The 18,270-nt window shown below is 34.4% G+C and overlaps 1 protein-coding gene and 1 non-coding gene across 8 annotated transcripts in view; both read right to left on the reverse strand.

The window, feature by feature from the left end:
- Positions 1-196: 196 nt before the first annotated feature.
- Positions 197-18,270, reverse strand: part of PRPF39 (pre-mRNA processing factor 39) — a 37,141-nt gene continuing 19,067 nt past the window's right edge. For all 7 annotated transcript variants that reach the window (XM_060142901.1, XM_060142900.1, XM_060142926.1 and 4 more), the window contains 10 exons: positions 14,290-14,457; positions 8,653-8,818; positions 8,092-8,199; positions 6,540-6,704; positions 6,099-6,225; positions 5,465-5,733; positions 4,414-4,598; positions 1,554-1,628; positions 1,195-1,315; positions 197-935 (listed from right to left, as the gene is read on the reverse strand). In XM_060142901.1, coding sequence (XP_059998884.1) covers positions 879-935; positions 1,195-1,315; positions 1,554-1,628; positions 4,414-4,598; positions 5,465-5,733; positions 6,099-6,225; positions 6,540-6,704; positions 8,092-8,199; positions 8,653-8,818; positions 14,290-14,457 — 1,441 coding nt within the window. In that variant the 3' untranslated portion in view covers positions 197-878. The remainder of the gene's footprint in view (positions 936-1,194; positions 1,316-1,553; positions 1,629-4,413; positions 4,599-5,464; positions 5,734-6,098; positions 6,226-6,539; positions 6,705-8,091; positions 8,200-8,652; positions 8,819-14,289; positions 14,458-18,270) is intronic.
- On the reverse strand, positions 5,309-5,394 carry LOC132506380 (small nucleolar RNA SNORD127). The gene has a single exon (XR_009535811.1). It is a non-coding gene; the product is annotated as a small nucleolar RNA SNORD127 (small nucleolar RNA).

Genomic DNA, 18,270 nt, shown 5'->3' on the forward strand with positions numbered 1-18,270 from the left:
TTTAAATATTTATTTGTGTATAAGGAAGGCAAAAGCATAGAGATTGAGAGGAAGCAAAAGGCTAAAAGGTCTAATAAATTGTCAGCAATAGATGAATTCAAGAAAAGTATACTTCAAAACCAATAAACCACTAATACTGGTGAATATAAAGTTAATATTATTAGGTGATTTCCCCCCCTCAATAAATTCGTAACAATTATTGGATGAGTCTTCAGTTTTATTACAAAAACGAAGATGATCAGTTTGATCAAAATGAAAGCTTGCTCACAAGTTTTAACATGAATATTCCAAATACAAAGTCTCCTGAAACAAGTTTTGATATGATTTTCATTTTTTTAAAGGGATGCAAACATTCCATTTCCTCATTTATAATCTCTATTCCAAGACAGTATTTTAATAAGTATCTTCTGCTGTTTGATCCAAATTCACAACGATAATTGAACCACACAGACAATATCTTGTCAGCAAAGGTTAAAAAGCCATTTTTTTTTTTTGAGGAGGTAAATCCTTAATAACCAGCCCTTATGTATTTTCAGAACCTTGTACTACACTGACATGATTTGCAGTCAGTTTTTTTTCCCTACCCTTAAGGCTACAAAACTCTATTGCAAATGCATTGCAAAAGAATTCTAGACCACTTAATGCAAAAATCAAAAAAATAGTTCTCCAATAAAAAGTAAATTTTATAAATGGTAGGAAATAGTATCTGTGGTAAGCTACTAAGTGACATTTTCCCCTATTACTGAACAAATCATGTTACACAGAAACAGGGAAGACAAGTTATCAAATACAACAAGCTTATGCTATGTTTACATCCCTCATTAAAAAAAAATAATTTCAAACTTTTCACACACTCCATCTGATATTTAATTTTCCCATCAGGTTGGAGGGGGAGGATAATACTGTCCATAATTCCAAGGATTCTGATAATTGTACTGAAAGGAAAAAGCAAACATGTTAGCATACAAGAACTATGGCTGAGTTCTACATATAAAAATGTAATTAAAGCAGGTATATTTAAGAAAACAAGCATGTGTTCACTGCTGAAATTCCAAGTCTTAACCAGAAAATGTATTATACAATCTGCAACCAAAGCAAAGAGTTGTTTTTTCTAAAGGAAAAAAGACTATCCTCATTTATGCATTTCTAATAACATCTATTAACAAAAATTCAATTATAATTATGTAAACTCACTTGATACCAGGCACTATAATTATAAGCAGCTTGATTTGCCTGTAAATCACCATCAATCATCTGCGTAGATGATGAAGTTGTATCTTCTGTGTGTGCTTTCTTTTCCTCTGGTTCTTCTGATCTAAATCAAAGGTCAAAATGGAAACTTTCAGAATTCCCACAGATAAGTACTTTTAACAAATGGATGAGTGTCACCTGTGTACATTCATCTGAAGTTCTTGACCACTCTGTTTTATATGATTTCAAATCACGAAAATAAATTACCACAACATAAAGGTGATAATTATCTTTAAAGGTATTTCCACAATGAAATGTCTTCTTTTAAGCATCCCTTTCTGATTCAGCAGGAAGTTACATACCCGTTTTCTGCTTTCCTTTTTAAAGAATCCTGTTCTTTTAGGAGTGTTTGATGTTCATCATAAGCATTCAGAAGCCTGAGAGGGAAGGAAAAACAATCCTTTGGAATAGACAAAAGCCAAACTTAAATTTTTCAAGTGTTTAAGTTATTTCCACTTAGGGAAACAAAAGCATGTTGCAATGAACATCCTTTTGGGAAAAAAAAAATGATCCAGTAGGCAAAACTGCCCCCAGCTACCTTTTCTATGTTATCTGCTTTGGCAAACCGCTGCCTTGCACTTTCCTTCTCAGTCCATGTGGTTCAAATGAGGCTTCAGAGATACAGACCTAGCCAATTACCTTACTACGTATCTCTGACCAACGACTGGTTTAGAGGTGATCATGTGACTCAAACCAGGCTGTCAGTAAGTCCCAGGATTTTTGACTGAGCTACTGAAAAAGTGCCTGTTCTCTACTACAGTGGGCTAAAGCTGATGGGATACTGGCCAAGAGCTACCTGTTTTTATTATTTGTAACACATGGGGAGAGCCCGACTAAGGAGCTATCACACGACAAAGACAGTGACCTTGACAATATGTTTCCATCCAATGCAACGAGTCCTGACAGTTACATAATTTGTATACTTTTGAGATCTAACTTAACAATGCTTCTTAAAGACAGCTGCCACCAGTTAGGATAAAGTGTAAACTTTGGCCATCTGATAAACTGAATTAGAGCTAAAATAAAACTACAGTATAATTAGTTATCATTGATTAAAAAGATAATTTTTAATAAATAAAAAAATGGGATATGTATTATAGGTCTCACCTGGAACTCAGAACTTCAAAAACAATGTCACTTGAAGCCAAACTGACTTTAAAATCATAATGATTTTGTTTTCCTTTTACCATTTTCTTTTTGAGCGTGGAATCCTAACCACTGGACAACCAGGAAATGCCCTCCTTTTACCATTTTCTTAAATATTTTTTAGAAAGACAAAGATGGCCTTATTTTTTAAGGAATCAGAAACCTGAACACAGATAATTAACATTTCTGTGGAAATGACCTTGATGTTTACATGCATGTTCAACTTCCCTGGACAGCCTGCATATGTACACATTTAATAACAATTAACAGTAACACTGGTCCCAAAATATTCCAGGGGCAAAAACTGTCAATAATCTCTGGTTCAGTGTTTACTCAACATAAAGGACTTTAAGATGGACTAATTTCCTTAAGACCTTTAACAACTCATGGGTTGGCAACAAGAGACTCAATATTCATATGAGAAAATCTGAAAACTGAGGAATACAAAATATTAAGTGAGAGCTAGGATTTAATCCTATATTTGTCTGATTGAACATTAATCCTTACCAATTCATTACACTGCTACCTAAATTTCTAAGCAACTCATTTATTTTCCATATCACTCCCTTTTAAAATTTCAAATACAACAATCTTAGACCTGATACTCAGACCCTCCATAACTATATCTACAAGGGCCTAACTGGCATCCTTGTGTCGGACCTCAGATTTGTCTGTATATTACTGCCAAATTTAAATATGTCATTTAATCTAATTCAAAACACTAATAGCTTCCTACTGTCGACCGTGTACATGTGCTCAGAACTCAGTCTAGCTTTTAAGACACAGCACATTTAGCATCAAGCTTTTACCGCTTCATAAAACCCTCCAATCAAGCAGATATTCTTTTTACATGAACTTTAATTTGCTTCCACCATTTTATCCTCTCCTTAGCTTATCAGAATCCAGTAGTAACTAAATGAAGCCCCACCTCCTCTATGAAAGATGCCAAATACATTCTGTTCCAGAGAGATCAAAGCCTTCTCAACAGTTATATGCTACCTCACATACTTATGTACAGCCTCTCTAGTCACCACACCATCCAACTAGACTAAAAGCTAGAATTACATATGCCATTTCTTTTGTATACTTTCTTCAGTACAAAACAAAAGGAAGACACATACAGCACATGAGGTGGTTAAGAACACAGGCTCCGAAGTAGGTTCTAATTCCAGCTGCACAATGTAATAGCTAAGTGACCTTGGAAAAACTGCCTAATCTCTCTTTAAGCCTCTCTTTGTCTATTAAAAGACCAGTACCTCCTCCCCTGTTAGACTGTTAATGTACTTTACATTAGGTAATTATAAAACTTTTAATGTGCCAAGCACATATATACAGTTGTATTAAAATGTAACTCATATTAAACGTTTTTCAGTTTAATTAAAATCTTACTCAGCCATCAAAAATGTATACACACTTGCCTAACAGGAATTGGGGTATTTCCTTACTAGAACCTGGTAAGAAAGGAATGGCAGCAATGCTCTAATCAATATTTCTACTCTTCTATTTTGCAGATTTAAATTTTAAACTTGTCCTTTTCCCCACCCTCATCTTTTAGCCTTTTATAATGCATGAAGATGAGGTCATTAAGGCATGATCTGTAAAACCACACCCATCCTCTTCTCTAATCTGAGATGGCATTCCTATTCCAGAAAACCCCATCTACCTTTGGTGGTCTATATATTAAATGTTTCTGTGTTTCAGGGTTCAATCCTTCACCCATTTCCTTTTTCACAGAATTCCTGCCTCCTGCTTTCTCTCATCTACTCATTGTTTAAATCACCACGCTAAAATTCTGAAAATAATTTTGAAGGAAAGACAAACCATATGTCCTCTCATTAAGCACACAGACATCTGCAAAACTGAATTTACCCCCACATATACCCGAAGAAAAAGAAACCTAGGAAACATTTTAAATTTAACAGTATATTATTTTGTACTCATCATCAAATTCCCATCCAAAATTATCAGTGCTCTATTACTATTCAGATAGATAATAATATATAATTAAGATCTTACTTATTAACATCTGAACCAAAATCTTCAAGAAATTCCACTTTTCTCTGAGAAAATGTAATTCTCATTTTCATAGGTAATGAACCATGTATAGCTTTGTCAAAACAATTTAGGATATTTTCTTCATTTTGTTTGAGGTCACCACTATATTCCATTTCAAGTAAATTGAGGTATAACTTTGTGTTCTCCTGTGTAAAAAGTAGTACCAATTAATCATATTTCTAAGATATTTTGATTAGACCACAGATATTTTAAATGCCTTAATTTTTATGTCTCAACTTGAAAAATTCAATATTGAAAATTGTATTAAAATGTAATTGATGTTAAATTTTTTCAGCATACATCTAATAAACAGGTAAAAAAGTAATAAGCACATTGGTAGGTAGAGACATCATCCTAGCATCTCCTAAACTATGCAAGTTGTTAAATGCCAATAAATTAAAACCCTATATCCTATCTTGGGTTTAATGTAGCTTGACCTACCATAACAAATATGAAGTAAAACATAAAAAAAATGATCTCTACAGTTTCCAGTAATCTAAATCTTCACAACCATAGATAATCTTCCTCACTGCAGCTGGAAGCAAACCTCTTATAAACCTGTGTCTTCAACAGACCTGTCATTAGCCGAAAATCTAAAAAATGAGAAATTTCCTAGACACTATCTTTTGACATCAGTTGATATATAAAAGGAAATACTTTAGAAAAGGAGAATAATCTCACTGCTACATTGTTACAATGTAGGCAACTGCCATACTTATGTTTATAAAATGTTCTCAGGCCCTCTACTCTACTTAATAAACTTGCCATAAAATTTCTAAATGTGGAGAAAATAGAAAATCCAATAATGTTAATTTTCTCAACCTCTTAATGATAATTTGAAAATTTTTTAAAAGAATGGCAACATCAGTTTAGAGGGACTGTTGTCTTCATTTAGTAATGAAATATATTACATACAGACCAAACCTTTCATCATAGTTGCCAAAATGAAAAACAACAACAAAAAAGACTACTTTTTTTTATGGAAGATATTCTAAAAAACACAAATACATACTTTGTCTCTTTCAATAGCTTCCAAAAGCACCTTTCTTGATTTTGGAAGGTTTTTTTGTATTTTGAAAAGATGTCGGGCTAGTTTGATAGCATAAAATGATGATTCATTATTTGATTTGGCATTTTTAATAGCTTCCTGAAGCAAACGTTCAGCTTCTTCCATATTTCCAAGCCGTCGTTCTAAACTTACTCTTCTCAAACGAACCATTGCCAATCCTAGAACACATTCTTCAAATGTTCTCAAGATATTCCTGGCTTCATTAGTATTACCTAGAAATAGTAATTAAATGTTTATGCTTTTGTTTAAACTTATGAAATATCCTTTATGCCAGGTATTGGCAAATAACAGCCCACAGGCTAAATCCAGCCCTCTGGCTATTTTTTTTTTTTGAAATGGAAAACAGCCATGTTCATTTTTTTATGTTATTGTCTATGGCTATTTTGGAGCTACAATGGCAGAGTTGTTAGGAAAGAGACCATATGGCCTGCAAAGCCTAAAACATTTACTATCTGGCCCTTTACAGAAAAAGTTTACGTGACCTCTGCTTTACACCATCTCTCAAGACTCAATTCCTATAACTTTATCCTAAAGTAACTTAAATCCCAAAATATCAACTGAATTTCCTCATTCTTACCCTGCTGTTCCTCAAAAGCTGCCCAAAGCATATGCACCATGGGTTTCTTTGGGAGATGAATTGTGCAAGCTCTGCTGAAGACATGCCTCACTCCTTCAATGCTATGATTTTCCATATACTTGGCATACTACATACAGAAACAGAGGAAATACTGAAAAATTTACAGTTGAACAAGCCATTAAATATGTGACAGAACGATAAAATTCTATTTTTAAACCCATTCAGCACCTTTATTGAACCACTAGACTAGTTTCTGTAAGGAAGGACGAAGAGAGGCAACGAGGTTGGCATATGCAGCAGTCAAATCTGGTTGCAAGCAGACCATCTCCTAATGCAACAGATATAGTTATATGAACAACATTCAACAGAAGTACAAAAAAGGTTAGTCACTAGATCAATGTTTATAATATATTCAAGTTTCAGAGCATATAATTTTCTTACCTTAATCCAAAACTCCTCATAGAGGGCACATGATATGACACATCTTTCAAAGAGAACCACAACTCGTTCATGAGTCCCATTTTCAATTTCAAATTCTAAGTATTCTTTCCAGTTTTTCAGTTGTGCCTTTTCCAATGGTTTCACATGAAAATAAGGTCTTTTAATCTGTAATAAAAACATGACATGACAATGAAAGTAAACCAGTACCAACACCAAAATATGTATGACTACAGTAATACAAATTATTTAAATTATAAATATAATAATGAACCAAAAAATTTTAATCACATCTCATGAGTAAAAAAACTTCTAAAATTAAAATCCCTTTAATTACTTAGGCTTTATAAATTGAAGAAACAGAATGTATTTTCCACTTACCCTGTCATTTTAATAGAACTACACAATTTTATGTTCAGAAAACTGTATTCTTTGCTGACTATTTTAGAATTGAACAATTATACCACAGTAACAGAAAGCAGATCAGTGTCCATCCAAAGATGAATGGATAAAGATGATGTGGTATATATACACCAACGGAATACTACTCAGCCATAAAAAAGAACAAAATAATGCAATCTGCAGCAACATAGATGCAACTAGAGATTATCATACTAAGTGAAGCTGGTCAGAAGGAGAAAGACAAATACCATTTGGTATCACTTATATGTGGAATCTAAAAAATAAACTAGTGAATGTAACAACAAAAAAAAAGGAAAGTAGATCAGTGGTTGCGTGGGGTAGGAGTGCAGTGTAGGTTATTGACTGAAAAGGGGTTCTGAGGTGACAGAGTAGTTCTATATCCTGATTGTTGTGGTGATCACAATGCATATACATTTGTCAAAACTCATTTTACGAGCCAGTCACAAAAATCCACATACTACATGATTCCATTCATGTGAAAAGCCAGAAGAGGGAAACCTATAGGAACAGAAAGTAGATTAGCAGTACCTTAGGGCTGGGAGTTGGGGGCAGTAAGCAGATGAGGGAGTAGAGGGGTGAAAGCTAAAGAGTAAGGGATTTCTTTTCGGGATGATGAAAATGTCCTAAAATTAACATTAATTAAATGTTCTAAAATTAACTGTATGTACCTATCTGTGAATATACTAAGAACTACTGAACTGTACACTTTAAATGGGTGAACTATATATGGCATGCGAATTACATCTCAATAAAGATGTTTAAAAAAAACAAAAAGAATTAGAATTCTGAAAAAAAAAAAACACCTCATTTTACTGTACCTAAAATAGGTACATTTTGTTGTACATAAAACTCAATGAAATTGATTTTAAAAATTGAACTGTAATAAAATGGTTCAGATTAAAGATAATTTGCAATTCATGTAAGTCTGAATTCAGTGTTTCTAAAATTGATAATGGAAAATGATAAAATAATGGAAAACTGATAATGGAAGCCATAGGTAGGACAAATACCTCATCACTTAAATAAGCAAAACTAAAAGGCAGAGACATCACTCAAAACTAAAACAAAAATACATTACTCCTATCTGTATTTTGAAGCATATAATGACAATAACAAAAAAGCAAGCACTTACACCTTCTTCAAATGTCCATCTTTTACTAACTTCATGCTCATTATAATTAAACATTTCTTGATGAATTTCAATGATTCTATGTCTCATGTTTTCTATTTCAGTAATTAGCTAGGGAAGAAAAAAAATTTTAATCACACAAGTTGTATACTAAAATTTTAAATATCACTGCTTACATTTAAGTATTATCCACCCATACTATAGTCTTAGAATAGTGATGGGTTTTTAACCATTATCAATTATGTGCAAAGTACAATTAACAATACTGAAATCTGTAAAAGTATTTCCTAATAAACTACTTTCTCATATGCCTTTTTAAAAACAAAAAACAGGGCTAGTACATCACAACATAGGCCAAATAATCCTTCTAAGCTAACGTAGTTTTTCAGGTGTCTCATAGTAAAACACATTATCTACTCTAAATCAAACAAGCTAAAGAATTCCCACCTGCCTTAATCAGAAATTGATTTTATATGAGCTACAAGTCATACCACACATGCAGTCAAGGGACATAAAGTTTAGTTTCTCATGCACTGAAAGATTTTTTTTAATAAGTCTGGTTACCTTTGCTGGATCAGTTATGTCTTCAATTCCTGATGGTAGATCATCACCAGGAGGACCATCATCACCACTATGCCCATTTACAGAAGCTAATTCCCTTCGCAGCTGAATAAACTGTTCACCAGTTAGAAGATCTCTAGGTAAGTTATTCTGTATATGTTCTTTAAATCTAAAGGAAAACAATAAAAATACAAGCTTTATATATGAAGTATAATTTTAGATCTCACATTACATTTCTACTACACATTACTCTTTCAAAGGAACTCTGATTTAAAGAAGCCAAAACACCACACCCTTTCTCCTTTTCTACAGTAATAACCTACCACTTGATAAAACAGTCTACAGACATCTTCATTTCCTTCCTGCCTTTGCAATGGAATGAAGAAGGCGTGGACAAGTCATACATTGAAATCCTACTTCTGTCCATTACTAATTATTTGACTTATAGGAAGTTTTTCCCTTCTCTAAATCTTGGTTTTCTCATCTGTCAAGTGACTGTAAAATTAAATACAGCAATCCATGTTTAAATTATAAATGATTACTTATAAATGATCAACAAATTTTGCAGTTCCTTCCTCACCTCCCAATTACTCCTGAATTCACATGTCTGTGCCAAACACTCCAATGAAATTGCCCTAATTAAAGTCACCAAGTACCTCTTACATGCAAAATTAAATGAATACTTGTTTTATAGTACAGCATCTATCCTAATAATGTCCTCAGTACTTAAGGCTGTTAACTAACCTTCCTTTTAGAATCTTCTTCACCCTGGGCTCTGAGTTACCACTTTCTTGGTTTTCCTCCAAGTCTCTGACTGCTCCTTGATTCCAGCCTGCCCCCAAATGCTAGTATGCCCAATGATTCCACTCTGCATTTTGTTCTCATCTATTTTTATATACTTTCTGTCCAATCTTATTAATACAGCTTGAAATAATAAGCATACTATGACTTTAAAACTCTAACTTAAGCCCAAGCCTTTTCCCTAAATTTCAGATTAGTATATACAACTGCCAACGCTCTGCATAAAGAAATATAGATTTTAAGCAAAGAGTGTTCTGAAAAACATGTCATTTATCTACACACACTAGTTTATATATATATATATATATATACACACACACATACATATATATATACACACACACACAAACTTTAATCAAAAACACCAAGTTGAAGAGCTAAAGTATCTACACCATCTCAATTTGGAACCTTATATACAACGTGTCTATAAGTGTGTCACTTTCATCCACAAATCAACACCCTCAGCATTTCTAATCTTTTTTTTAAATTATTATTTATTTAGGCTGCACAGGGTCTTAGTTGCAGCACACAGGATCTTTGTTGCGGCATGTGGGAACTTCAGTCGTGGCATGCCAACTTCTTAGTTGCAGCATGTGGGATATTTAGTTGCAGCATGCGGGCTTCATAGTTGCAGCATGCAGACTTCTTAGTTGTGGCATGCGGACACTTAGTTGCAGCATGTGAACTCTTAGTTGCGGCACACATGTGTGATCTAGTTCCCAGACCACGGATTGAACCCAGGCCCCCTGCATCAGGAGTGTGGAGTCTTACCTGCTGGACCACCAGGGAAGTCCCAACATTTCTAATCTTGAATCTTGATATTGTCAACCACTAAGTTGCCGAATCTCTTCCACCTACCTTATCTCTTACATTCCACTGGATATTAGGTCCAATTTAGTCTACGTTCTAAATATGACTTCATGCCCTTCTCACTACAGCTAGATAAACATAAACCAGTCTTCCAGCCTCTGGTCCCACAGCTTCTAACCCCACCTCAATATTGCTATCAAAAATGTTATTAAGGGCTTCCCTGGTGGTGCAGTGGTTAAGAATCTGCCTGCTAATGCAGGGGACACGGGTTCGAGCCCTGGTCTGGGAAGATCCCACATGCCGTGGAGCAACTAGGCCCGTGAGCCACAACTACTGAGCCTGCGCGTCTGGAGCCTGTGCTCCACAACGAGAGAGGCAGCAACAGTGAGAGGCCCGCGCAACGCGATGAAGAGTGGCCCCCGCTTGCCACAACTAGAGAAAGCGCTCGCACAGAAACAAAGACCCAACACAGCCAAAAAAGTTATTAAAAAGTAAACATGAAAAATAAAATAGTAAACAGGATCATATCCCACCCTCATGCCAAAATCACTTCAATGTTTACCCTGCATTCAGGTTAAAATCCAATCTCCTTGAAGTCTTTCATATTCTGACCTAGCCTCTGACCCAGACCTACCTCTTCAACCTAATTATCAGACATGGTTGTACATGTACCATATGCTCCAACCTTATGGATTTTTTCCCCAAGTTTCTTAAAATTGATTTAGGTTACTGACACCTGGATTTTTATGGATTTTAAGACTTTCACAGGGACTTCCCTGGCGGTCCAAGGGTTAAGACTCTGTGCTCCCAATGCAGGGGGCACAGGTTCAATCCCTGGTAGGGGAACTAAGATCCTGCATGCCGCATGGCATGGCCAAAAAAAAAAGACTTTCACAAACGTATGTAAATAACACTGGAAACTAATTTAAATTTTGCAAAATCAGTGAATACAGAGGCTTAACTTCACCTATTTTATCACCAGGAGGACAAAAATACAGATTGCCTTATTTAAAAAAACTTTAAATGAGGAAGTAACTCTCACATGTGTAGTATGAAAATGAATAGATTTAATACTCAAATAAATATTAAAATTAAAAATTGTTAAGACATAAATAAGAAACTTCAAATAAGGTAAAACTGAAAAATAACTACTTATAGAACATAAATTTAAAATAATTGGACTTCCCTGGTGGTGCAGTGGTTAAGAATCCTCCTGCCAATGCAGGGGACACAGGTTCGAGCCCTGGTCCAGGACGATCCCACATGCCGCAGAGCAACTAAGCCCCTGTGCCACAAGTACTGAGCCTGCGCTCTACAGCCCGCGAGCCACAACTACTGAGCCTGTGTGCCTAGAGCCCGTGCTCCGCAACAAGAGAAGCCACCGCAGTGAGAAGCCCGCGCACCACAACAAAGAGTAGCCCCTGCTCGCCACAACTAGAGAAAGTCCGTGCACAGCAACAAAGACCCAACACAGCCAAAAAATAAATTAAAAAATAAAATACAATAAAAATAAAGTAATCGCCACATTATATATATAAACTTCTTTCACATGGTGATAAAATATGCATAATACTAAACAGTAACATTCCACTAGCTTTTTCTACTATAAAGCTAATATATTCAATATAGAATGGCTGAGTGCCTAATACTGGGTTGGCCAAAAAGTTCGTTAGGGGTTTTCCGTAAAGGAAAATACCTGTTCCTAGGTATTAAGGCCAAAAAGAATTAAAAATCCTCAGAAAATGACAGACATGTGAGGATACAAGAGACATAAATTCAAAAGAGTGTTATCAGTGCTAAGATAAATGAAATAAATGTAGGTAGAGTGCTGGCACAAAAGACAAAACAGACACTTCCGTTTAGGTGAACTGGAAAAAGTGTCACGGAGAAAACATTAAGCTGTATGGGTCTTAAGGAATATGAGTTCACCAGACAAATGGAAAATGGAAAAGGTATTACAGTCATAAAAGCATAAAACATCACTGCCCTTTGGGAAATTATCAGTACTCAGGTTATGTCTAGAGTTTAAGAACTACCAGGGACTGGGCCTGAGGAATTAGATCATATCACAAAAGTACTCATGCTAAGGAGGACTTTAAATTAGATATATTCTTAGAGATAATGTTCAGTGTATATCCAATATACAAGCCTACACAATAGAAATATTTCTAATACAGCACTTAGTTCCTTTAGCACATGCTTCCTCTTCTACACTTTTGAGCAACTTGAGGGCCAAGTCAATGCATACATATCTTCTTTGGGCCTTTATTCCCACAACTTAAATGCATATCATCTGGTACATGGCAAGCACTAAATAACTGACTTTAAATAGGAGAAGTATATTTGGCAAAAGAAAACATTTCAGCATTTCTCAAAGCAATTAGTCATGTGAATTAGTTTACTTACATACTATAAGATTTACTTATACCAACACTACTTCTGAGTTTGCTATACTCATAAGGAAAGTGTGTCTCATTACATTAAGTGAAAAAGAGTAGATTAAAAAGCAGTATGTGTAATGCAATCCACTAATCTCTATTATACTCATACATGCATTTTTAAAAGCCCAGTGAAATATTAAAAAAAAAAAAAAACTACACCAAGAACTTTGGGGCCACACTATCTAGGTTCCAATCAGCTTCCACCCACTTACTAATTCTGTGACCTTTTGCAAATACTTTAATCTTTCTTTGCCTCTACTTCCATAAAATACAGATAAATAATAGTACCTATACCTATACCTGGTTAATTGTGACGATTAAATGAGTTATAAGGCACTCAGAATACTGTCTGTATAATTGTTTCCTAGTCATATTTTTTCTTACCAACAATAAAATTATTATAATCATATATTTTACCTATACTTTAGACCCTAGAAGAACTGGTTTATGAAAGGAACCCGCTTTGTCCCAGAAAACTTTTTAAATCTTTTTTAAAGGCTTTTAAAAAAACATTAAAAATATTTTAACTTTTTAAATTCAGTCAACAAATATTCACCAAGCGTCTCCACATGCCAACCCTTGTGTTAATAATCTCTTTCAGCAAGTGTCTCCCTAGGTCATTATACCCTAGAACCCTGCCCACCTCCTCCATCTCATGAAAAACAGATGGTATATTCAGGTCCACATGCTTTTTTTAGAAACCCAGGTTTCTAACCTGGGTCTACATAGCTTAGCCAATTGATCCACAGTTCTGTACAAACATTTCATAAAGTTTTCTAATTTGTTAGTAAAGAAAAATTTAGACAATCACTTACTTAATAACTACCTAAAGTTTACAGGCTCTACCCCAATACTAGTTATAAAAATTATGACAGAAATATGGCAGTTATAGCAAACATTTATCAACACAGTCCTCATAACTTTCTTGTTCAGAAAGACTAAGTCCGTATTAGTGGGAGCCTTATTAATGGGATACTTTGAATACATCAGAAACATGGAAATCACAGTACACAGAACTAGTTTTTTTAACAGCACTCATTAAAATGAAATGATACCAGTCATAACAGATTATCATAGTAGAAAACTAAACTGAAATTATTTTTGATTGTTTGACTATAAACAGGACTTACTACATAAAATACATTCTTTGCTCTTTGGGATATAAGATGTTACGTGAATCACAAGAATGGACCTTTAGTAAATCATTATGTTTTAAATAAGCATCTATTATGTGCCATGTACTGTGTTAACCATGAAGAATAATTAAACTTAGATTCTTTTCTCTCATTCCTTCACTACTCTGAAATATCTTAGACAAAAGACAGGATTCCTATCGTTTCCTCACCTATAAAACAGATAAAAAGAACCTTCTGTCTAAAACCAGTAAAGTTCCTAAACATTTTATAAGCTATACTGAAAATGTCAAAATCTAAAAGTGTATATAACTTGCGATTATTGAGCAATAAAATTTATTCCTGTTTGCGTCTAATAGAATCTTACATTTCAAGAGAATAAGTATCCTCATTATTGGAAATTAATTACCTGAGTAATCACAAAAAAATGTTAACAACCTGATTTTTCCACTCACCTCTGAAAATGATGACTGTACAGCTGTGTTGGAATACCAAGAATACGATCGTATATAGCTGTAACTTCTCTCAGGTTTCCCTGTTCATTTTCCCAGTTTATATACATTTCCCAGAGTCTGTCAGATCGGAAATCTGTTCCTGCAGCTAGAACAGCATGCTCAAAAGTTCTGAAAAATTAAATTACCTCTTAAGTTATCTTTCCAAGATAAAATCACTTTAAAAATATTATTTCTACACTTTGCAATATATACAAGTATCAAATCATTGTCATACTCCTGAAACTAATAAAATATTTCTAAATTTTAGAAGATAATGCTAAATTCAAAATTATATTCAACTTTATACAAGTAGAGATTAAAAGGAAGAAGGAATAGTAGAAAAGTATATGACAGTTGCTTAAAAAAGGGAAAACGTAAAGGGAATAGGTAAATGTAATTTTATGTAACTGTATATTGTTTTATATGATATAAATTTGCAATGCAAATTACACAGCAAACATATAAGAGTAACACAGTAGACACTAAAATATTCGTTAAACTTGAAATGTCTGTTGAATAGATTCCTTTAGGGCAAAAGACAGACAAAATTTATCTCAGTTTAAGAAATAATTTTCTGGCAAAACAACTCTCCAACAAGGGGTCCAGCTGCCTTGTCAGGTAATGAGAAATATACATATATTCTAAAACTCTCAAAATTCTCTCCTAATTCTAAAATTCCACAGTTACACTTTACTACAAAATCATTTATTTTAAAATACTTAGCTCATCTGAAGAGATTTCTGTAAGCAATTTTAATCACTGGATTTGATATCCCAATGGGATAAAATTTTAGGTACGTTTTCAAAATAAATATTAGAATCAAGAGGGATTTGTAACAGTATAAACTACACTACCTAAATTAATCTACAACTTTAACTGAATGCCAATCAAAGCTCTAAGAAATTTTGGATGGAAGAGAAAAAAAATTCTAACATTCATCTAGCATACAAAGATGCAAAACATTTTTGTAAAAGTACAAAGCAGCAGGCTTTTTCCTGAAAGGTATCAAAAGAAACTAGAAAGCTACAATAATTAAAAGTATGGATTAAAAGATCTATATATATGTGAAAATTTAGTATATGATAAAGTATTTTAAATCAATGCACACAAATTTTTTTTTAATTTAAAAAATAAAAAAATAATAAATCATTGCAGAAAAGATGGACTATTCCAAATGGAAAAAATAAAAGGTTAATCTCTGACTTGCAAAAGACACAAACTAAGGTTAATCTGTTTCACAAAAGATAAAAGCTAAATGTCAGATAAGTGAACTATAAAAAAAAGCCTATAAAAAGAATTAGAAAAAAATTCAAGATTTATATATTCTTGGCAAGATAGGCACAAAACTCAGAAACCAATAAAAGATTATAAATTGAACCACAGTAAGAAAAAAACAAAAACAAAAACCTCTATATGATAAAGATACCCTAAACAAAGATGTGCCAAAACCGGGGGAAATATGTTTAATACACATAAGGGATTGAGAGAACATGCACGCGCACGCGCGCGCGCGTGTGTGTGTGGTACGTGCACACACGTGTATGTTTGTTTGAGATTTTCAAGAGAGTTAAAATACATGTTATTCCTCTGCAGAATCCCAAAGTGATTCAGGAAATTAACGCACCAGACACTAAGAAAACTGGAAGTAGCTGGAAGAGGAAGGATGACAGGTAATGAACAAAATGTTTAGAGGAAGGTTTGCTTAATGAATGGTAAGAGGCCTTGAACACACTTTCCTGCTCAGCTATGGGATTTCAGAAGCTAGGTATATGCTCCCCAGGCAGATCAGATGATCCTTCAACGAAGAAACTGCTTGGTATAGGAATAAGATATAAAGATTCCAACACTGGGAGTCCCCCAACAAAAACCTGAGTAGCCACCTGATCATGCACTGTGAAGCCCTTTATGCCAGCTAACAATGTAGTACAGAACTTCCATTCAGTTTATTAGTATTGAATCTTTAACATGAGCAGAAATCCAGAGATCAAACGTATCAGAAATGAAAACAAGCAAACAAACAAAAAAGAGAAAACAGCACTGAGGGTAGGGAAAAATTTCAACTATCCTTAATACCCTCAAAGAAATGTTAAAAAGATATGCAGCCAGGGACTTCTCTGGTGGTCCAGTGGTAAAGTATCCACCTTCCAATGCAGGGGACGCGGGTTCAATCCCAGGTCAGGGAACTAAGATACCACATGCCGCGGGGCTACTAAGCCAGCACCTCAACAAGAGAGCCCATGTGCCTCAAACTACAGAGCCCATGCACTCTGGAGCCCACGTGCCACAACTACAGAGCTCATGTGCCCTGGAGCCTGCGCTCCACAACTAGAGAGAAGGCTGTGCACCGCAACAGAAGATTCCACAAGCCTCAATGAAGACCCCACGTGCCAGAACTAAGACCAGACACAGCCATAAATAAAATTAAATAAATAAATAAATAGGACTTCCCTGGTGGCGCAGTGGTTAAGACTCCACGCTCCCACGCAGGGGGCCCGGGCTCGATCCCTGGTCCAGGAACTAGATCCCACACGCATGCCACAGCTAAGAGTTCGCATGCCACAACTAAGACCTGACACAACCAAAATAAAATAAGTATTTAAAATAATAATTAATAAATATTTTTAAAAGTAAAAAATTTGGATATTAAAATAGAAAGATATGCAGCCATATAACAAGAATAGGAGGCTATAAGAAAAGGAATATTCAAAGAAGAGGAAAGATTCTTAGATACTAAAAATCTTATGGCAGCTATTAAAAATCCAATACAAGGTTCAAGGAAATACCTCAAAAAGTCGAACAAATCCTAGCAGATTGAGAAAAAGGAAAAAGGTAAGAAAATTAAATGATTAAAACAGAAGGTTTTGAACTATTTCAACTATTGAAAACAACAGAGAAAACCAAGAGAAAGAAATTATCAAAATAAGAATGTACACAATAATAACATTTCTAAGACTAGAAAGATGTGCTTTAAAACATCCCAGATTGAAAAGGCCCACTAAGTAAGCACAATTAACTAGAAAAAGAAAGTCCACACCAAAGCATTACAATTGCAGTTACAACAAAGATAAAGAGAACATTTAAAAAGCTTCCATGAAGAAAAACAAGTCACATATCAAAAGAATGGTATAATACTTCTCAAAAGCAACACCGGAAGATAGATGGAGAAATGCCTTCAAAGCCCTAAGGAAAAATTACTTTCACCTCAAAATTCTACACCCCACTGGACCATCAATTGTTTCAGACATAAAGATTCAAAAAATTTTTTTTCATTCCAAGCATCCTTTATCAGGAAGTTATGGGATGTACTCCTCTAAAAGGCAGGCATGAACCAAGAAAGAGTAGGATCTAACAAGCTCTAATAAATAGAGCTTGATACCCAGGAAAAAGGTAAAGACATCTCCTAGAACCATGATAATGAGGAAATCCAAAACTGCTGTACAACAGAATCAGAATACAGCAACCAGTCCAGATTACAGAAGAGGAGGTTCCAGGAGGGCTATCTCCAAAAAGAGGAAAAAAAAATGGAATTTACATTTCTCAGAACATAATTCTCTTTTTGTAATCTTCAGATTAAGTAGAATAACACTAGATACATACATTTTTTAGTTTCAAAAAATAACTTATATAGCATTTGTACGCTGTGGAAAGTCAATATTAGTACTGACTACTGAAAGTAGCTGTTGAAGGGGGTAGAAAATTTTAAATGTTTAAAGAAAGCCAGGCAAATGGGAAAAAGGGGGAAGGGAAGGAAAGGGGTAATTACAGGAAAAACAAAAAGCTATGAAACCTATCCATACTGGAAAGATGAGGAATGGGAAGCAGGGTATAAGTGAACTAAAAATTCTCATCTACCATAACAGAATGATAATGTCTATAGGTAGTGAGAGAGAAGCAGAAAGCAGTAGAGTGCTACTGTTTTAAACATGTTGGAAAATATCAGAA

The sequence above is a fragment of the Lagenorhynchus albirostris genome, chromosome 1, assembly GCF_949774975.1.
Source record: "Lagenorhynchus albirostris chromosome 1, mLagAlb1.1, whole genome shotgun sequence".
Taxonomy (NCBI): domain Eukaryota; kingdom Metazoa; phylum Chordata; class Mammalia; order Artiodactyla; family Delphinidae; genus Lagenorhynchus; species Lagenorhynchus albirostris.